Source organism: Lagopus leucura, unplaced genomic scaffold (assembly GCF_019238085.1).
Source record: "Lagopus leucura isolate 7727_CA_CO unplaced genomic scaffold, USGS_WTPT01 Super-Scaffold_739, whole genome shotgun sequence".
NCBI classification, from domain to species: domain Eukaryota; kingdom Metazoa; phylum Chordata; class Aves; order Galliformes; family Phasianidae; genus Lagopus; species Lagopus leucura.
Window position 1 is genome coordinate 4965796 of NW_024962255.1, and position 22080 is coordinate 4987875.

Sequence of the window (22080 nt, forward strand, 5' to 3'; positions counted from 1 at the left end):
TAGCCAGACCTGGGTCAGAATCTCTCTGCCTGGAGTCTCAGTCAACCAGAAGCCAGGTCAGCACAGTGCAGGACAGAAGCTGAGGTAAGTCAATGTCCCTTGTGGTTCAGATCCCTTTTTGCTCCCATTTCAGAGAGGGATTATGCAGATAAAGAATGTTATGCATCAAAATGGAAACTACCATGGTAGTGACACCTTGTTAATCGAGGGGAGGGTGAGTAGGTAGAAAAGAAACAGATATTCTGAGCCAGGAAAGAGTGAAGAAAAATTAAGCAAGTGAACCTAGAAAGATGGAGTAAAGTGCCCTTAAAAAGAAAACGCCTCATTTAATAGTGATTGTAGTTATTGCTGCTCTAAATGTAGATTAAAAATGGAGAACTATGGACCAGTTGTTCACTTTTAATGAACAGGCACTGAAAACAACTCAACAGTTGTATAGGAAAAATTTTCTAGTCACTCAGACTCTGAAAATTGTTGGCTTCCATTCTCCCATATCCAAGAAAATTCCCAGGATTACTTAATTGGTAGTAAAAGAAACAGAAGGAAAATAGTTGACCCTGCTGGTACGTGGTAAAGACTTGCACTCATCTCAGAAAAACTGTGTGATTTGCTCCTAAGGGCTCGCAGATAAGAATCTGGTCAAAGAGCACGATGCACATAGTCCAAAGCCTGACTACATCAGGACCCCAAGCCTCAAATATCTCAGAAAGCAAAATAAGGTCATTTCTTTGAGCATTCACCACTGGACAACCTATATACATCTTTGTATGCCTGGGACCTCAGTGCAATAATTAGCACGTTTTCCTTTATTCAAACTGTGCCAGTTTGCACCTTAATGTAAGCCTCATTTACTAAAGGGAGAGGTGTTAATGTGCATAACAGTCACTGCCAGAAAAACAGACTGCCCATTTTCTAAAAAAGGTGTGAGAAGATGATCTATATGTTGAAAAATTTCTCAGTTCCTACTTTTTCCCTAATTACCAACTCAATGAGTGCCCCTTTGTTTTTCAGGTCACTTTCCAATTATATATTACATGTTTCTTTCGTTCCACAACCTTTAATTCTTTTTCAGTGTTGCAGAATTAACTGGACAGGGTTCTTAATCTTGTCTCTACAATGAACTTGTTGTAATTGCAATGAATGCTTTCATTTTGCTGGCGTCTGAAATACGATTTGCAGGAGAAGGAGGGGTGCGGGTTGATGCTAGTCCCATCGTTAACGACATTCTTGCAGGGATTGTAGTGGTGGGAGTAAAAACCCCAAAGCTTTTATATAATAATGAGCATGTGTCTGCACGTGGACTACTCCTTTAAGAAGCCTTGGGCTGGTGGATGAAAGGGGACGCAGGGAAAAGGCAGCCCCACAGACATAGCAGAGGGCAGAGGTTAAATCTGTTGGCATTTTTATCACAAGAATGGTCACTTCACATCCTCTCCCTGAAGGCTTCACTGAAATAGAGGTGTTTGCCATCGGAACAGCCCTACTGGTAGAAGGTAAGCTCAGTTTGGGAACTCAGCAACAAATAATTAAGATTTTTGCCTCCGTTATTCCTGGAGTGGTGGATGGGAACTGAAGCAAATAGCAGCACTTGCAATGCACTGGCCCAGACCTGTGCTGGTTACTGTGTTTTTTTGCTGTGCGTTATCAGTGCTTCTGGTGGGCTGCCAGTTGTTTGCAGTGAAGATCTGCTCTGCATGCACAGCCTTACTGTGGTAGGGAAGTACTTTCCACTTAGATTTCTTATCAAGAATTTGGGATGAGAGAATATGCTGTTGACTTTTAAAGGCAATTTCATCTTCCTCAGGGGAAGGATGTTGAAATGACTGATGATCCCTCAATAAAATCAGGCTGCTTGTTTTGTTGGCTATATTTGTGATAGCTATTTTATAATCAAAAATGATAAATCCAAAATAGCCTGTAAACTGCTGCGTATATCCAAATTGCACTAGTGTCATGGAAATTAATGGTTGCTGGGTAAAAGTAACAAACAGAAATGAATGAGCACGAGGTTCAAAAACTTTCATGGCATTAAGAAGTAAAATCTGAAGTAGGAGGGACTATACTCATTTAACGAAGCCAGTATGGGCTTTTCTTAAGATGTTCCACCTAGATAAGAGATAAACAGAACTGTCAGTTTGCATGTACCTGGCAGACAGAGAAGGACAGTATGGCAGCTGGGAACACATCAGAGTGAGTCACTGGCCTCTGTTCGTAGCTGAATCCAGTCAGGGCCTGGGCCCCACTCCTGCATTTTGCTGCCCAGCCAGGAATACAGGGATCCTGGGGTCAAGCAACAGAGGAGAAGACATACAGATGAACAGAATGGGAGAAATGGTCATCAGCACACTCAATGCACGTGCAGCATGGCAGAGGGAAGGATGCTCACCTTCTATTTGCAGGCAAGCTCAGCCGGAATGCAGCATCACATCTGCCTGCAAAGGAAAGCTGGAAGAGCTGTGCCAGAAATTCTTCCTTGGAAAAAGAGAGAAGAAAAAGCTTCTGCTACTGACCCAGGAGTCAGTTGCTGATTAAACACAGAATTAACAGCCATACCCGGCCAACAGCAATCAGGGCCTGATAGTTCCATGCATAAATTTGCCCTTCATTCCTGAGGAATGAGAAGCAACAGGAGAACAAGGATGCTGATGTGTGCTGGCACAGGCTGACAGACAGGCTCTTGTTAGGGTCTGGTCCCAGCAGCCCTGCCAGCCCCCACCTGGCACCCACAGGACAGGGACCTGCAGTTGCTCAAGCCCAAGCACAATACTCACTGGCAACCTGCACTTACAGCTAGGAACAGTCTGGCACATTTACGTTTCACTAAAGACAAATGGCCATATGACTGCTTAATATTTTCTACAGGGTTTTAGGGTGAACATGCCCAGTGGGTTCACAGTAACACTTTATCTTTGCCATCTGACTATGAAGACTGAATAATTAAACATGAATTTACCTTCCCAGAGACTCTGAGAGAAAAGTGATGAAGATTTTTTTGCTGCAGCTTGTATGTGCCATTTGCAAAATGGGCAAATAGTGCTGAGAAACAGGAAAACTTTGCATTCACTTTTACTAATTGGACAGATCATCTGCTTTAAGAATAAAAACTCAAAGGTATGTGATGCTGGCCTTTAAGAAAGCAGCATGAGGTGAAGCCTAAAACGTCCATAGAAAGAGGGGAAAAAACAAAGCTGATATAGTAATAGCTCTTCAGCACTACTGTAAATGTGATCCCAAAAAACCTCCCATAAAGGCTTGAGCACACTTGGGAGGGTTGGCAGCAGCGCTACCCTGCAGGTGGGAGGTAAGCTGGCAGGGAAGAAATAAAACCTCACATGGCTCCAAATATTTCTCCTGGAAATATTGTGTTATCTGTTGTGTAATGAAAGACTCTCATCAGCTGTTACTATGGTTATGCCATCAGCCATTAATGTAATTAAAGTAGGAGCAGGATTTCTGACTACACAAAATTATCCATCTTATGTAACTGCAGAATTAAGACAATGAGCACAAGTAATAACGCTACTTTAGAGAATTAAGGGATATGGATTTTTTTCTGTGCTACATTATTTCTCCTTCCAAGAAGAACACAAATTAAAAAGACATACTGCCTCTCGTCTAACTGAGCCTTAGAGAAGAGATGTTGAGTCAGAGACTCATCAGAGCTAAAATAATTCAGGCCATCTTGAAAAGGACATCAAAGGACAAAGTTTGAGTTTAAAGCGGTGAAGGATGGTGTTCAGGGCAGCACAGCCAAGTGAGTAGCTGGGGTTTCTTAAGAGCTCCTCTCTGACAACAAACATTAACTTATTTTTTTAAATCTGTCAGTGACTGCTTTTTATAATAAGATTATTCCTTTCCATGTATAGTCTGTTGATGAAGGGCAGTAATAAGATTGAGCTGGTGTGATTCAAGCACCCTCTAGGTTAACCCTAGGCAGAATCCCAAAGGCTGACAAGGGACTTCTGTGCTGAAACACAAAAGCGTGTAACAATCTACATTAAACATGACCCATTTCCCTGCCACAGCCAGGTCTGGAGATGCGTGTGCCAGCAGTGTGTGCTGGCTGAGGGTCCCTGTGCAGCTGCCTCCTCTGCTGCTCCCTCCCTCTGACCCATGTATTGCTGGATGGAGCCTGGCAATCAGGTTTCTCCATTAAAGCAAAGCATAGAATTGCAAATAAAATTGAAGCATTTCTTCTCCGCATGAGCAGACACATCTCCAATGAGGGTTGAAGCAGTAGCTTCAGCTGTCACCTGTGACTGAACGTCCATAACTTGCAAGCAAATTGCAAGCCCTTTGGATATATTTACTGTCCTCATAGACATTTTCCATTTCCAGTTGAGTCACATCAAACTGTTCTGATTTTCAGCCCTGCTTGGTTTCTGTCTGAATGGCTTGACGATTATTTCATTCCGAAAAATCAAAGAACTCCGAACACCCAGCAACCTGCTGGTTCTCAGCATCGCACTGGCTGACTGCGGGATATGCATCAATGCATTCATTGCTGCCTTTTCCAGCTTCCTCAGGTATGTGCTCCCTACTTATACCAGGCAAGTAAAAAAGCAGACTTTACCACAGCCTCGTTAAAGAAACCATTTAACCAGAGAACTTTACTGGTAGTTATAACAGAAACTAACTGAACAGTGAAATAGTCTTACATTTGACTGAACATCCAGACGGACATCAAATTTATCTGCAAGTCTTTCCACTGTTTATAATGAACTTTTTGACTAAATTTCTTCTTCTGGAAATCTGTGGAAAATGACAATACAGAACAGTTTGCAGGGAGCTCAAATCAGTTATGAAATTTGATTTTCCACATTCTCATGTCAATCATTCAGTCACGACAGAAACTATATCAAGCATTTTTGTCAATAATTCCAACCAACAAATCATAAGCGCACCTTACTAACAAAAGAATAGACCCCATAAAGCAGCTGATTAATAATTCCACTTAACAAGTGTATTTTTAAACTGTGGAAGTAGTAGAGAACACAAAAGCATTTCAAGCTGGAGTGTGACAATCTGATTTCCTTCTAGTGGAAATAAAAATATTTTTTCAAATTAACAAGTCAACAATGAGCTCTAGCAAGGAGCTGCTTTGCCTTGTGTATAGATTATTCTTGTCTGGGACAATTAAGTGGCACCAAAGTCAATAGAGATGCCTTTTCTGAACTGAAACTGAAAAGCTAAGGTTAATATATCTAAATGTGCTTGGTTTTAATCCTTGCAGAAGTTTCCTAGTCTCTGAAGAGCTTGGCTGTCTCTTTCCAAAAGGACTTGCAGGAGCCTTCTGCCGAATTACACTGGTGTACAAATTATGTGAGAAAAGAGATTTCTGAAGATTTCTACCTCACAGGCATCTCTATAAGCCTAAGAGTCAGGTTAGATGAAAGCAGAAAGAAAAAAAAGCCATGAATGATCAGGACACTCATGCCAGAAGGTGACATTTACATGAGACCATTTCATGTTTCTTCTTATTCTGTCTGCAAAAAATGTTTGGAAGCCTCAGCCTAACTGGAGTGTTTATAGTTACTGTGAGCTTCTGCTCTGCGTTGAACAGAGAGTTGACCTTCACAAGCTGACCAGTTTCTATGCCCACTGAGTGCAAAATGTTGCACTTATGGATAACTGGATGAAATGTAAATTTCAAACTAAAACAAATACCTTTACAACACGTAAATGCACGGTTATATTTTCTTCTCTATATTCAGGGTAAAAATAACTGCTGTAGTACACCAGACACCACAGAAGGGCAAATACAGATAAACACCTACAAGAGACCACAGTCAACTCCTCCACGGCATTTCTCAGACTTGAAAATGGGAGGAGATCACCTTCTCCCCTCCAACAATGCAACTTCTAAACATGTCTTCACTTGTTCCAATAATTTTCTTAACACCCTGGTTGTTTGTTGACAGGTACTGGCCCTATGGCTCTGAGGGCTGTCAGATTCATGGATTCCAAGGTTTCTTGACAGCACTAGCCAGCATTAGCTCCAGCGCAGCAGTTGCCTGGGATCGGTATCATCACTACTGTACAAGTAAGGCTCTAACTTACCTATCAGTTTTACCTGTATCATGTTAAAAACCAGCTTGTTTAGATTTCAGAGAAGCCAAGCAGGCACATACTTATTCTTCTGTGTATCTTTTATGTATAAAGGAATTCTGTCTCCAAGGGACACCTTTCCACTAACCAACCACTAACCAACCACTTTCAGGAACATTTCGCTCTTCCAGATCACATCTAAATACCAACTCTCTTGTCATGCTTTCACTTCCTCCGTAACTAACCATCAGGGTCCCAAACAAAATCCAGCACCTCAGAGAGAAATCTATGCACCTTGGGCTTCCATCCAACACCCTGTTTTGTACCAAACAGAGCTTCATGCCCATGCAGAGTTTACTAATTACAGAAAGTCAGTGTAGCTACAGAGCTGGCTCTGAACAAACAGCAACTGGCACAGAGCCCACAGCAAAGGCACGATGGGGCAAACAGCACAGCAACCCAATTGCACAGTGCACAGGAACTATGGGGCATGAGCTTCTTCTGGGTTTGTGCTGCATTCCAGACCCTCTTACAAAGGCTGAAATGCACTGCATTTGTCGCCAAGCAAAGAATAAATAATCTGCAAATTTTGGTAAAAGCAAAGTCAAGTCATTCAGGAGGAATGTTATTTTCCTTCTCTTAGTGAAGGATGTTTTTTGTTTTTCTTAACAATGTAGTTGTTAACTATCTCTGACACTCCAGAGCTGGAGTTTATGGAAATCTAATATTAGACAGGGAGGCTGACACAGGAAAATAAATTTGCCTTTTTTGCACACTTATGAAAGCATCATTTTGAGTTAGATGAAAAATGAGGCTTTACAGGAATGTCAGATGTATGGATTTATAGAGATAGGCACAGTCTTTTGTCACTGAACTATCTCCCAAACATTGGTGGTGTTGGATTTGTGAGAGAAAAATTCTGCTGAATAATGGTGCTGAGACAGTTCGGTGTCCACAGAGACCATTGAATTTGTGCTAGCACACCAGCTGTGCTCCAGCCATGACTGCAGTTAGGGAGAACTGGGAAATTAGCATCTGTTCTTAGCATGGAAGTCAGGAAACACAAGTATGTGCATTATCGTCTGCTGTAAAGCAAACCAGAGCAATCTTGTGAGCACTGGCACCAACAAATCTTGCTTTCTTATGCATATGGCACTCAGGGATGATGCTCGCCTTTGTCCAGTAAGATAGACTTGTGGTGGCTGCTCCAGGGGCCTCACCTCCCCCAGTTACCAACCGTCACAGTAAATGCATCAGCTTGGTACCTGCTAGTCTACACTCTCTCATTTTGTTCTAGTCAGTCAGTATTTCAGAAGTCAGTAAGAAAAGGCAGAGACGAAGCAGAGGGTGTGCAATGTTTTCATCTGGAAAAGGGAAAGAAATGTGACATTAAACACAAACTTATTCTGAAAGCAAATTCTAACACTCTGTAATGCCAGGAACGCCCCAGCCCCTGCTATTTGGCCACTCCAGCAGTGGTGTGGGAGCTCTGCCAGCTGGGAGAAATGAGAGAGAGCCTCCATGCAGGCCTGCAGCTTCCCCCTCTCCTGCTGCAGCTGGGTGCCTTCCAGACAAATGAGGAGCCTGGAGTACCCCCACATGAGCACACCATTCCCAAAAACACTGTGTCCTCTTGTCAGCACTAATAGAAAATGGCAGCCCTCCTTTCCTTGTGCTAAAGCACAGGATGTCCAGATCACTCCATATAAAATGTCCTAAATCAAAGTTTAAAAGCTGGCCAGTGAAGAGACTGCTGAGTTGTAGCACTTCAATGCCACCTTTAACATTCATACAGCCATTCCGGCACAGCCTCTATATGATTAGAACAGAGTGTTAAAACAAACCCAGAGCACACAGTGAACATGGCTTACTGGGTGATATGATTGAGGGCACAAAGGTTGCCAAATTTTTGTTCTGAAACTTTTGTCAAGAACTCATCTCAGGCAAAGAAATGGCATTTTTTCACATCCAGACAAAGGCCCCAAATAATGTAGGCTGCAAGCTGTATCCATACCAACACCCCCTGGACAATAAAATGCATTTGGAGCGAGAAGAGTGGCATCTGTACATTATAAGAGAGCAAGCTTGAAAAACAAGCGTATCTTTGGGAAGATATTTTACTCTCTGCAACATTGACTTTAATGCTTTAGTGCCGTGCACTCCTCCAGCCAAGAGCATTGTACATTAAGGGCACAGACAGATATACCCTAAGGGCACAAACTTCTTCACTTTGCTCAAATAGTTATGTACTGATGACCAAACAGCTGCTGTTACTGGGCATTTTGAACCAAAAAAAGCAAAACAAGAACAGGTGTTCTTAAGGGCTCGTTCTCTTTGGCTGTGCCAGTAAAACAAGCCAGTTCCCAGTTTCATCTATCACATGCTGAGCATGAGAATGATTAAATCATATTTCATAGGCCTGACGTACCAAGCCTACAGGCTATGCTGTGTTCTCAATCCATATATTAAACCCCTGTTGACACTCTCGCGGGTTGCATGCCTGTACAGAAGGTACAAAGCGCCTTTGGCTAAAACAGAATGCTATCAACCTTTTATCTTCATCTTGGGAACTAATACTCTTCCCAGATTCACTTACACCATTCTTCATGTTTTTGTGTCCTAAGAGTTTCCAAGAGCACTTCTATTACAGCATTCCTCAAGCAGACACTCAATTATCACGAATCAATTTTTTTGAGGAAGAACATACTGATGAGAACATGAGAGCTTACAATGATGAGGAGGAAAAATAAACAGACCTTCCATCCATTGTGGATGCTAATAACACGAATCAAAACATCCTAATGATTTCACACTAGCGTTTAAGAGTTAGGGGGAAAAGGAAAGTCTGAAGTGATTTGTCAGTGCTTTTCTCAGTAATACAACAGAAAAGAACAAAATCAGTGGGGATTTCACAGCAACATTCAATTACAACAAGTAGGGCTGCAGAGAGTTTGTATCTAATCCTTAACATACAAAGAAATCTGGGTTGTGATATCAGTTTGGGAAGATTAGCAAACTACCATTTGCTCCAATTGCAGCTGTCAGCTCAGCCAGATTAGGGGCAAGTCCTCACCTCCTGTCACATTGCGGCAGCCACCCTGTCACACGCTCTCCATCTAGTCATGCTCCTCCATCCGTTTGCAAGATGAAACACCAGTCTTTATACAGCTCTTGCATTTTTACTGAAGCAGGATGTAATTACTAAGACGGCTTTATGGTCATAGAAGACTGCAGGAAAAAAAAAAAAAAAAAAAAAAAAAGGGAAGAAAAAAAAACCCTTTTTTTTGTTTTTTTAAAAAATTTTTTTTTCCTATGGCTTTTTTTTTTTTTTTTCTATGCACAACAGAAGCCATTACATAGTGCAGTTTTCTTATCCCTACAAAAATATGGATATTGTGTTCTCCAGTCTCTGCTACTTTTCCCACTGCACCGGAGCCTATTTTATTTCGGACTGATATACATCATTCTCAACAAGACAATTCCAGATATTATTTGTCTTTGACAAACTTTACCAATTTTAATTGATATGTGCCATTCGTAAGCCTGGGATGAGCTGGACTGTTCTGGAATATTTCAGCTATTATAACGCTTTGTCCCTTCCACTTTAGAAAATCCTGTTGACCTTTAGTTTGACAAATTCCTTTTGAGTATCAGCCTGAAATCCAGTTGAAAGGTAGCCACTGTGTCAGAGACACAGTGCTCTTTTTGCTCTTTCTGTGAAAATCAGCTTAATATTTAGCCAATTTATAAATCTTCCAGAGATCTAAATTCATAAACGTTTCCACAGATAACAGTTTACAATTGCACCACTAAAGACTAGCTAGTATTATTAGAAGTGTTAAGATTCCATGCTCTATCTAGTGCTTTCTAAAATAAAAGCTTCAGACATTATAATTTTAGTACTCTTTTAACAATTTAGTTTTGTTTGTGATCATGAACTCATTCTATTCCAAAGTAATCTTACAGAAGACCTATAAAATTCCCCATGTTCACGTCTCTCTGTTTGAAAAGGAGAAGTTTCCTTCTTTCTCTTTGAGGGGCCAGAGCACAGGAGTGATTAGGCTTAATGAGACCAGACTGCCAGCACTGGGCTCTAATTAAGAAGAATTTCTTTGAGCGTACGCTGAACTCCATATATACACATCTAACTGAATTAGGACCTACATGGCTATTATGCTAAGTTACACCAGTCCACAGAAGGCATTTAAGGTGAAGCAATGGCCTGCTTGGTATGACAGCAACTGAACTGCTTTCAGCTTGTTGATGAACTTTGGCCTCTGAGAGGACATTATGGCCATGTGCATTGAGGGCTGTTCTTTCAGCAATGTTGCTTTTTTTCCTGAGTTTCCAGCAAAGCATACTACAGAAAACTGAAACAATTTGTTTAACATCCCTTGGGGCCAGAGGAAAGACATGCAACTGGCACCAGGACTGGCAGCCGACGTAGCAGCAGCTGGCAGGCGAGAGCTTCCCCTGCTGTTCTGTGCACAATGACAGCACGTGCAACTTGCAGCACCCTACACATCCATGCATGCACCTGGATCACTCACCCCCATGAGCTGCCTTCAGTATTTTACCAACACTGCTCAAGTGGCAAATTTCATCCATGCAAAGATCTTTTTCTTACATGCAGAGATCTGTGATCCATCCATCTTCATATCATAGTAGTCTGCAAAATTAAAGGATGGGGAGCAAAGAGAGCAAAGTTTCTGCTGCAAGATATCATGAAAAACAATTGCTATCAACTACTTTATAGGAAAAATGAACAAAGAAAAAAGAACAAGCAACGTTTAGTTTGTGCGATGTTTTGTTTGCTTGTTTGGTTCTTTTTCCAGATTATCAGGAGGACTTACCATTTACAAAACTATATTCCCAAAACAATAATGCTACTTTTGTCATGAGTGTGGTGTAAAAGAAATTTAGATCTAGGTTTCACTGCAGCTGCTCTTGGTAATGCCTTTTTAAAACATGCTAGAATGTATAAAAGACAAAGCAAACCTGACAGCTTGTATAATAAGCTGCGTCCTGATTGAATTTCAAGTTACAATTGCTTAAAGCCAAGCTACAAGAAGGATGATGCTGTAGAACACAAATGAAAATGGAAGCTCTGGATCAGTAACAACACTAACATGCTTTCTTGAACATATACCTGGGAAGGATGCAGCTCTGAACAGATATAATATATGCTACATTGCTGCTTTGAATTGGAAGGTTAAGAATAATTACAGTAATTTCTAACATGCTTGACTCAAATTTCTAGTCCTTAAATCACAAGGTATTCCTTTTTTTTTTCCCCCATTGATGTAATCTATAGCTATATTAATGTCAGTATAACTATAATCATAGAATCATAGAATCATAGAATCATAGAATCATAGAATCACCAAGGTTGGAAAAGACCTAAAAGATCACCCAGTCCAACCGTTCACCTATTCCCAATAGCTCCCACTAAACCATATCCCTCAACACAACATCCAGTCTTTCCTTGAACACCCCCAAGGTCGGTGATTCCACCACCTCCCTGGGCAGTCCATTCCAGTGCCTGACCACCCTTTCTGAAAAGTAATACTTCCTCATGTCCAGCCTGAATCTCCCCTGCCGTAGCTTGAAACCATTCCCCCTGGTCCTATCACTAATGACACGAGAGAAAAGGCCGACCCCCAGCTCACTACAACCTCCCTTCAGGAAGTTATAGAGAGCAATAAGGTCTCCCCTGAGCCTCCTCTTCTCCAGGCTGAACATTCCCAGCTCCTTCAGCCTCTCCTCATATGGCCTGTGTTCCAGACCCCTCACCAGCTTTGTTGCCCTCCTTTGAACACGTTCCAGGGCCTCAATATCTTTCTTGCAGTGAGGGGCCCAAAACTGGACACAGTACTCGAGGTAAATAAATGATTTGAGCCTTTGTAGCTGAAGTACATTGTCTTTGTGGGAATCATGCAAAAGACAGGTATTAATCATTGTTAATTATCAATAATAATTATAACAAAGAATGTCTAAAATGACTAAAAACATCAATGGATTTTTTGCTACCTACCATATTAAAACAAAGTATTTAATAAAAATGATTTATTTTTCCCTTAGTATTTGAATTGCAACATGTACCCCTTTGTTTCCCAGAACTCATTTTTGAACATTTGCAGCAAACAATTTCTTCAAGCCATTCAAACTCTTCCCTCAAGAACCACTGAAAGATGAGAATCATAGAATCACCATTCCTATGAATTGGGAATTTCACTGACACACCTTACTACTATCCTTCCTTAAACCAAAGGAGGGCAGCACAATCCAAAATAGCTACTGTGGAGTTTGTGGTCCTTCCTGAGGCATCAATCCTTATGGTATTCAGCAGCCTTCATTACAGGCAATCCTGGCAGGCCCTTCACCCACAAGTCAGCCCTGTACACCTGGTAGGAGGGCTCACCTCCTGCTCACGTCCCACCTCCAGTCCCTCACCTTCTCAATAAAGGTCAGAGTTGCCCTGAATCCTGCTGGCCTGCTGGCATGATGCCACTGTCAAGAGCAAAAGAGAAGACTGCTTCCCAGGCTGAGTGAAAATTGCATCATTACTTCCCTCTAATGGGAGATTTGATTAGAAAGGAGTAGTGGGCAAAGTAGTAGAGCTGGCGTCATGGGCAATTCAGTCCAGGCATGATTGTGGACGTCAGCCCTGGTAACCAAATTATCCAGGCCTCCTTACATGCAGGCAGCGTGACTAACACAATGTTCTGCTCAGCAGGGAAGCCTGCCTGCCTTCTCCGTGAAGAAATGCTTCCTGCACCTTATAAAGCTCCCAGTCTTTTATTTCATTCATTTACTTATTCCAGTGGTGCCTTATGGAACTAGATGAGATAGGCACAAGTGAGTGTTTCTATTATAAAATTAGAAAGAAAAAAAATAATGACCTTGAGCTTCTCATTTCCTGTTGTAGGCAAAGCAACGATCTTAAGGGCAAAGTAATTTGACTAGCAGTATTTTAGAACAGGATCTGTTGTCAAGTTAAGTGCATATATTCATATATATGCCAATAACTATCATTTTTAGAACAATGTACGTTGAATAGCCACGTGTCCACCCCTCAGGTCCAAGCAGGAAGGAAGCATCAGGCGTCAGGTTCACAGTCACAGCCCTGAGCTGACCCACACCCTGCAGCAGAGCTCTAGTTCTTAAAGCACTATTTATTGTGTTGCCTCATGCCTTCTGCTCTTTGCCTCCCCTGAGTCTTCAAACACATTCCCAAAACGCAAGAATATAGCTTGTTAACAGCAGCTGTATCTCAAGCACGGTACAGAGCTGAGCAGCAATATAGCATTTGGGTAAGGCATGTGGAAAAAGTACTGTTTGTTATTCCTAAAGTCAAAAACTTCCCTCAGCTTTTACTCAAGATAGATATCGCTGGACTTTGGTCAGCTTCAAGCTACAGAACACAGAACTGCTTGTTTCTGCCTCAGGCCTGGAGGCCAGGACTCTTAGCTCTGACCACACAGCCCAAGAGCTTTGCCCAGGAGATTTTGTGTCAGGCATGCAGATCTCCTTCTTCTTTTCCTGCAGGGAGCAAGCTGCAGTGGAGCACGGCCATCTCCATGATGGTGTTTGCATGGCTGTTTGCTGCTTTCTGGGCCACGATGCCCTTGCTGGGCTGGGGGGAGTATGACTATGAGCCCCTCCGAACCTGCTGCACCCTGGACTACAGCAAAGGGGACAGGTGAGGATGAGCCCATCTCTCATGGGAGAGCAGAGCCCAGCTGTCACCTACCCACTGTGGTGCTGGGACAAGATATGCACAGCCCAAGGCTGCCTCCTGTACACAGGGATGGCCAAAGCCAGCTTCCTCCACAGGAATAGCTGGCGCTGGGATTTCTGCCACTCCCTTGCTCATTAGTCATATTCTGCATCTTTTGGGGGTTTAGGACTTGAAACACTTTATGGTACTTCTTTATGCAGTCTAGCCCTGATGTCCTAATAAGGATGCCTGGGGTTAGCAACCAAACACCTGCTGTGACTGTCTGCAATACTGTCCATCCCACATGCAACAGCACAACACAACTTTAGAAAATGTTAAGCCTAAAAGCAAGCTAACAAAAGTGGTTTGGGCAATTTTTAAAAAACAGATTAATTAATAAATGCAGAAAGTTTACAGAGATGCACAAAAGAGAAATTAACCACCTCTTTTTTCCCTCCTCACCCTCTCCAGAAACTATATCACATTCCTTTTTGCCCTGTCCATTTTCAATTTCATGATCCCGGGCTTCATCATGATGACAGCCTATCAGTCCATACACCAGAAGTTCAAGAAAAGCGGGCACTATAAGGTAAGGAAGCTTCCTCTGCCCCTGCAACTGCCTTGCCAAAATAGGGCTGCATCCAGCAGGGTGAAAGCCTTCAGAAATCCAGTTTCTTCTACAGAGGCTTTGGCTCAGCTCCTTGTGAACTATCTCATCACTTCATGCTGCTCTGAGCAGGAGGGTAGCATGGAAACCCCATTCTCAGTCTCAATTTTTGACTGGACACAGCCACATCTCCCCCAATCCAATGGGGAAAACACCCAGAGGAAGCAGGTGGAGTAGTTGACTCCAAGGATTCCCCTCCGCCACCATTCCAGTTCTAGTCACAAAACTGACACACAGCACACAGTATCTGCTAATAGCACCACCCAGAGAAAATCTGCTCAGGAAGGATCATTGTTTCTAGTTTTGCAACAGGTTCATAGCTGACAGCCCTGGAAGTCATCCAGAACCACACCACCACAAGGAAACAGAGATGTGTGGTGCAGGGGAGAGAAGAACTTTCCTAAGCACACCACATTTACACTCGGCTGAGGAAATTCAGAAATTTCCATGAGCTGGGAAAAATGAAACTTCTCAGGAGTGGTGGGTTTATGGGAATGTAACGTGGTGATTCTGCCAGCTTTTCTTTTAGATTTGGGGTGCTATGAGTTGTTGGTGTGTACATCCCAATCCCTGCACTTTGTAAGGACTGTTACTTCTCAAAGGCAATGTGCAGAAACAGTCAGGCAGACTGGTCTGTAGCAATCCGGAATGCATACGGATGTTTGCCCTCTACATATTTCTCAAACAAATGTTGGTTTTCACTATTATAAGTCTTTTCTTTCCAGTGAGTTTTTGCAATAGCTTGTAATTTTTCCTATACCACTTCATAGCAATGAAGTTGAAGCAAAGTAATTACAATGCTGAAAATTTGTAATCTAAGTGTGAAAATACCACCTCCCTATTCATCAATATTTGTGATGCTTTCAGAGTTTGCCCGCCTTCAAGGCCCTCGAGAAGTCTGCCAAAAATCACTTCATCTGTTTTCAGAAGCATGCATTGTCCTTCCCCTTTGCAGTATTACTGACTGCACTGATGTCACAGGCCAAGCTCAAGGTGCTTCATCTCCTCTGCCCAGGAAGGACCGTTCACCCCAGCCCCACATCAGGTGCAGGGCTTCAGGCTCACTGTGCAGGCAGCCCTCAGCACAAAGGGGGCTGTGTTCACATGCCTCCAACACTGACGGCTACGACACTCTGCTGGGCAGTGCTCTCCTGCTAGTGGGCATGGCCTCAAGGATCTTTCCTATCTGCCTGTTGCAGTGTGAGGTTGTGAGACAAAAACAAAGACTGTGTTGCTTTTGTTTTTCAGTTTAACACTGGCTTACCTTTGAAGACGCTGGTCATTTGCTGGGGTCCCTACTGCCTTCTGTGTTTCTATGCAGCAGTTGAAAACGTGATGTTCATTTCACCAAAATACCGAATGGTACGTCTGTGGCACCTGGAGGAACTCTCACACATTCCTTTCACACTCTCCCCTCCATTCCCAAGGAAAAATACCAACCTAAACACTAACAGTCCTATTTGATATAACATCTGTTACGAGTAGATTGCTTACATGAAACCACCTATTCGTCTACCATTTTTAAGGCAAAATAGTTTAGCACAGCAATACAGCAGACATTGTAACTAGTGCTTAGATCAAGCTGAATTTGAGGATTATGCTTTTTGTTGTGTGTTTTTCTTCAGTAGTCAGTACAGAACCGCAGCCTGCACTGCTTCGTGGTAGTGGGTGTGGAGGTGATGGGTTGATGATCTCAGTGGTCTTTTCCAACCCAAAAGATTCTGTGGTTTGGAGAAGCATTTTGTGTCCCGCCCACAGTGAAGTACCACCTCAAAGTTTTCAGTTTTGAAGAAACTGTTTGTCCCATTCATTTTCCCTCATTCTCCTCTCCTAAAAGAGGCTGAAACTCTTGAAGTTACAACATTTCTTTTTTCCTATGAGCCTCAGTTCTGAGGTGCCTCCAGGACTCACTGATATTACAACGTGCCTCTCAGCTTCCATTCATTCATCAGCCCGCTTTTAGATCAGTAAAAGCGTTACTGTATGTAGGTACTTAGCGTCCCACAAAGTATGTTAGCAATACTAGCCCGCTTACTCATACAAAGGTGTCCATGGCATACCCTCCACACCTCACGTTCAAGCTCTGCTGAAATATCCTAGTGTTGGGTGATGCTGATCTAACTTTCCTTTCCTGGAGATTGTCCTTTCCTAAGTAAGAGGCCTCAGCTGAACAAATTGCTTTCATCTTTCTCATCATTCCAGAGTAGCAAGCTGCTGCCGTCAGGGAAAGGTATTTGATTGACAGAGGGAAACTGAGCCCTGCCTAAAATCAGCCCACTGGCTCATCGGCACATTTTTCTATCGTGTCTCCCTACAGATTCCTGCCATTATTGCCAAGACGGTGCCAACCGTGGACAGCTTTGTGTATGCCTTGGGCAATGAGAACTACAGAGGAGGAATATGGCAGTTCCTCACAGGACAGAAGATTGAGAAAGCAGAGGTTGATAACAAAACTAAGTAACCCATTACAACATCAAGCCACATTAATGCAGGTACACCAGTGAAAGCAACGCAGTAGAGGAAGACATGTACACTGTGGTATGTACATGCAAAGGTGATTCCATGTTGAAAAGGCTGTGCACTGACTACAAGCAATGAAAGAAAGCCCCATGGATTACTGTTGAAACCATCATGAGCTGCTTGTCAAACAAGCTGCCACAAACCTGTCTTGATTGTCATCAGTCTCATTTTATATGTCACTGCAAATAAACTGTATGCTGGAAAGCATTTTTTTTTTTTCTCCTGATAGTCTAACATAAAAGCTCAGCAAATTAACTGAAGTAGGGTATTCATTTACACAGTGAGGCCTCCCCAAACCAAACTGCAGTTTGCCCATACAGTGATGCTTGAATTACTAGAAGATTAGAGAATCCAGAATTATGCCACATGTCTGTATTAATAGCTTATCCATCTGAACAATGCATTTTCTATGCACTCAAAATGGGAGTTTCCAAACTTCCATAATGAATCTGCCATCCTAATTCCATTAAAACATGTTAGTGGACATTTTGTTCCAGTAAGGAATATTAGCTTGGCTCCCATTCAGATGAATTAGTGTGACATTCAGCTGTGTCACACACTAAGCTGCATCAGATTTTGCAGTTGCTGCTTACCAGGACAATCAACAATCCCACAGTCCATCATCAAAACATTCATATTTTATCAAACACTGAGCAAAACTAAGGGGAGGTATGGATCAGATTGACAGAGCAGTAAATACTGTTATGACAAGATTATTCAGAATAGTCACATACTCGGTTGACAGCTAAGACCTGTATCTCAGGTACACGTAATATTAAACGAGCAGATGACAAAATACGGTCACAAAGATTAAGATTAAATATGCATCTATACTGACAGACTCTGAATGTGTAATTATCTCTTTCTCAGGAGAGAGACCTATGCAGGTCTTGAAATAATCTTGTCAGCCCCTGCTTTATCATACTGATATGCCTTTATCATACTGATAAATCCCAGCAGAATGCTAAAAACCAGTAGAAATGAATAGGAAACAAAAGAAGACACAACCTCACATTACTTGAAAGCCACTCTGCTCAGATTTGTTGGAAAAGATGCACAGTTTGGGTCATTTCAACTCACAGAGGGAACAGAAAAGCTAGAAAAGGGCTACAGATGTGATCAAATGTAAAAGGATCCCCCATACAATGGATGAGGTAGGGGAGAGGGCTGGCTTAGAGGACGTAGCTGGTGATGAGCATACTCCTACAAGAGAGCAAAGGAAATGACGTTGCTCATATATTGGATCATAGATAATCCAACTCTCTAGAGAAGAGAGAAAGAAAAGGATGGAAATACAAGCTTCCAGGAATAAAGCACCAAGGTAAAAAATCCTTTTCTAGATGTAAACTAGTTCTCAACATTAATTTATCAGAATTAAGCAGAACTGTCTGAAGACCACTAATAAATGCCCCAACCAGCATGCTGTTCCCTTCAGAAAAGTGTCTGAAAGCAAGCCACAGTACATCAAGAAGTCTCACACAGACTTCCAATTGACTACACATTAATTCTTACAGCCTTCACGACAGCAGTGCCTCCCTGGTAGTCTCCAGCACTCTGGTCACCCCAATCCTGACGATAAGAAACAGTTATTATCCTGAAGAAGCCTATCACATCAAGGTCCAATTCATTACTGAACCACTCTATCTTCTTATTACTGACAGCCTGCTTCTGCTAAATTTGCTCCTTTGAGTCCGACGAGTCAGTGTTTTGATGCTCTGGTGAGAAACAGACTTCTTTAGAAGAAGTAGAAAACATTTTTCCTTCTTACCACTAGCAGAAACAGCATAATTTCTTCAGGTTTTCTTACAGCACATAAAGCTTCACTTTAAATAGCAACTCTTACAGTTCTATTTTCAAATCCTATTAAACTCCCACAACTCCAAATGAAGTTTCTGTGTACTCAATAACGCTGCAAATCAAGGTCTTGCTGACTCAGCTTTCCTGCACTACCCACGTTACAGCCACCCTACAGTTCAATAAAAGGGAGTTGAGTTTTTCTGCAGCACACATTCTTCATGTGCTCTATATACTTTCCGATGTATACTTCCTAGCACCTCTTATACATCCGATCAGGGCATTCCAAACTGGTTTAGAAACTGGGTCAGAGGAAGAATTTGCACTGTTCCTAGCCTACCATCCTACCATCATCTCTCTTTGGAATTCATTACTGTGAAGCAGGGGAGTGAGTTATTTTTGTCAGGTTGAGGAAAAAGAACTGCCAAATGCCTAAATACGCATTCAGCACTCAGCTGCTAGTGACTGGTTTGTTTCAAGCAGCTTCGTCATGGGGATTAAAAGCATAGTGTAGGATTCCAATGATATGGTGACAGAAAGTATTAGTCAAGTATTTACCCTTCCCATTGTGTCTCACTAAAGTTTCTGTTCACATTTCACCCACAGAGATGGCTGAGCGGAGGCTCACAGCCCAGCCTGTGCTACTGAGAGTTTGCATTTCAGAGGCAAACTGCAAAATATAGTTGGTAACATGGACGTCATGTACATATTCACAGTTAGAGATTATCCATCAGAAGATTATCATCAAGTTCTGTATGAACTACCACAGGAAGGAGAACACAATCAACAATCAGAATGTACTTTGTTACAGGCATTCTCTGAAGAGAGAACTGGGGCATGGGTATGTTGCATCAAGATAAAATAAAATCATGATTTCCTCAGTAGTGAACACACATATCCTATTTTTGGTGTTGTATAGAAATTTGCTAGTGTGCCATAATATCTTCTATAATATTAGAAGAAAAAAAAAAGAATTTAAACATTTTTAAGAGATCTGAATTGGATACAAGTTTGAAAGACTGTTAAGTTAAGATTGTACATGCAAGGCTTCTAGGTTTTTTGATGAATTTGGGGTTTTTTTGTTCGAATGGTTTTTAAGTTTAAACATATTAACACATCTTTGGATTACCATAGGCAGGATTTTTTTTTCTTGTGAAAGTCAGATATTAAAATTTTAAAATCAGGCTTCGTCCAGACTATGACATCAGATTATAGATCTGTCAGAAGAGGAGGGCTGGAGTTAACTGAATTCACTGTGCTGAGCTGCAGAATTTCCTTATTTCAAAAGAAGGAAAGCTTATTTTAAAGAAAAGACTGAAATGATGGAAATAATGATTTATTTACTTATGAAAATGAAAAGAGAAAATGGCATATTTGGAAGCAGAGAGCAAACTTTCAGGTCTTAACAGCAAGAGCGATAAGTTTTTGATGAATTTTACCACTTAGCAGTGAAAAATCGTATCCTGCAGACAACAGCTGGAGAGCTCTAACTGCTGCACAAGTCTCTATGAGTTTGGTTTGCAGTTTGGGGAATAGCAAGATAACAGATTTTTTCCTTCACAGTGTTCAATGATTTGTGTCAACTGCTCTGAGATGGGGGGCACGCTGTCACTACGCAAGGAGATACTACAGCATCATTCTTCATTTCTCTCCCTGAAAGAATGACCCATCATGAAAATACAGGTAGCTTCACAGGTGAATCGTGTTACATCAGATGAGAGGTCATGGGGCTGAAAAGCACCTATACGAGCAGAAGTTCAAAGATGCTATTAACTGCAGATGGAAAAGGAAAAATGATGTCAAGTAAACAGAGAAGGCACAAAATCAATGCTTTGAGGGCAGTATCTGTCAGCTCCCTCACTATTCAAAATCAGTTGGAATCTCAAAGCTAATTGACACTTAGTAGTTAAGCTTCTGACCCAGCAACACGTTGACTGGCAGCACATCCCAAATCTCTTGCTGAAACAGCACCTCTAATGCATGGATCAAACATATTCCTCAGAGAGCAATGCAAGCTTCCATTCACTGAGAAGGTCTCATCTTTCTTGAAACAGATTTAAAAAAATCTTAATGAGGTAACACAGTGAACTGATTTACTGAGTCTCTTACAAAGAGACACTTGGCATGCATTATGTCCAGTGCCTGGAGGATAGCCCCCAGGGCCATACATAAGCTCTCCCCTAACAGTGGGAACACATGAAATAAGGAAAACCATCTTAGACTTTAACACTGAAAGGAATATGTTTAGATTGTACTTTTCCTGCTTGCTACCGTCACAAACCTCACATTTCCCTACTGACACCACCCATACCTTATGCATAAAAAAATAACATTGTGCCAATAGGGTAGAAAATGAGCACAAGCAGCCTAGGATGGACTGCACCTGCCTACAAAGGAAAGAAGTCTAGCTCATGATCTTTGCTTCCAGGACAAAAATGCAAAGGCTCACATATTGCTAATGAAGAATGGAGGATTAGTAAAATACTACAAACTTCACATCCTATGGGATTAGCACAGAACAAAGTCTATAGATTATAAAGTAGGCCATTGAGAGATCTTAATATACAGTTGTGGGAAAGCACCACTGAACAGGGACATTTTTATGCTGGAGAGACTTGATATTTTCCATACTACAGCTGAGATAAAAGTCTGTGAAGTAGTAAACTAAGAAATAGGTGGATTGTAATTGCAGGATGACCTGAGTCACCAGGGTAAATGGTCATAACATAAATAAATGTAGGTAAGCTCAAGTGTTCAAGATCCAAGAACAGCTGTCAGTTATATTTACACAATGGAAGAATTTGCTTTGAAAAACAGGGCTCAGGAAAGGATTTAGGGGTCGTTATAGATAATCGCCTCACTGTAATCTGTCTGGGCAATGCTATAGCAAAAAGGACTAATGAGATTCTTGAATTAAAAATAAAAATTAAAAAAAAAAAAGACAAATAATGACAGATTCTACCATCTCTGTATACTGCTGCCAAGACCCCTACCATGTTACTGAATCTTGTTCTGGTGTCTGCATTTTAAAGAGGATTTGAAGATGTTGGACTGAGTTCAAGTGAGTGTCACAAATGAATTCTCTGGCTTTAACAAATAAGCCCAAGCCTTCTGACATGACGGTTAAGGAGCTCAACATATGCAGCTCATTGAAGAGAAAGTGTAGACAGTGTTACATACACAGTCATCACACTGTGCACGTAATTGCACTCTGGGAAGATGGAAATGAGGAGCTTTCCAAACCAAACGAGAAACATCCAATGAATAAAAGTTGAAGGTGGACAAAATCAACCTTGAAATAAGAGAAACAATTCCAGCAGTATTTAAAACA

The 22080-nt window shown here is 41.7% G+C and overlaps 1 protein-coding gene across 1 annotated transcript; it reads left to right on the forward strand.

Moving 5' to 3' along the window:
* Nucleotides 1-1414: 1414 nt before the first annotated feature.
* On the forward strand, nt 1415-16896 carry RGR (retinal G protein coupled receptor). The gene is made up of 7 exons (XM_042863498.1): nt 1415-1493; nt 4370-4526; nt 5922-6043; nt 13597-13750; nt 14240-14357; nt 15684-15797; nt 16753-16896. Exons 1-7 carry the CDS (start codon nt 1415-1417, stop codon nt 16894-16896), a joined length of 888 nt encoding a protein of 295 aa, XP_042719432.1.
* The last annotated feature ends 5184 nt before the right edge of the window (nt 16897-22080 follow it).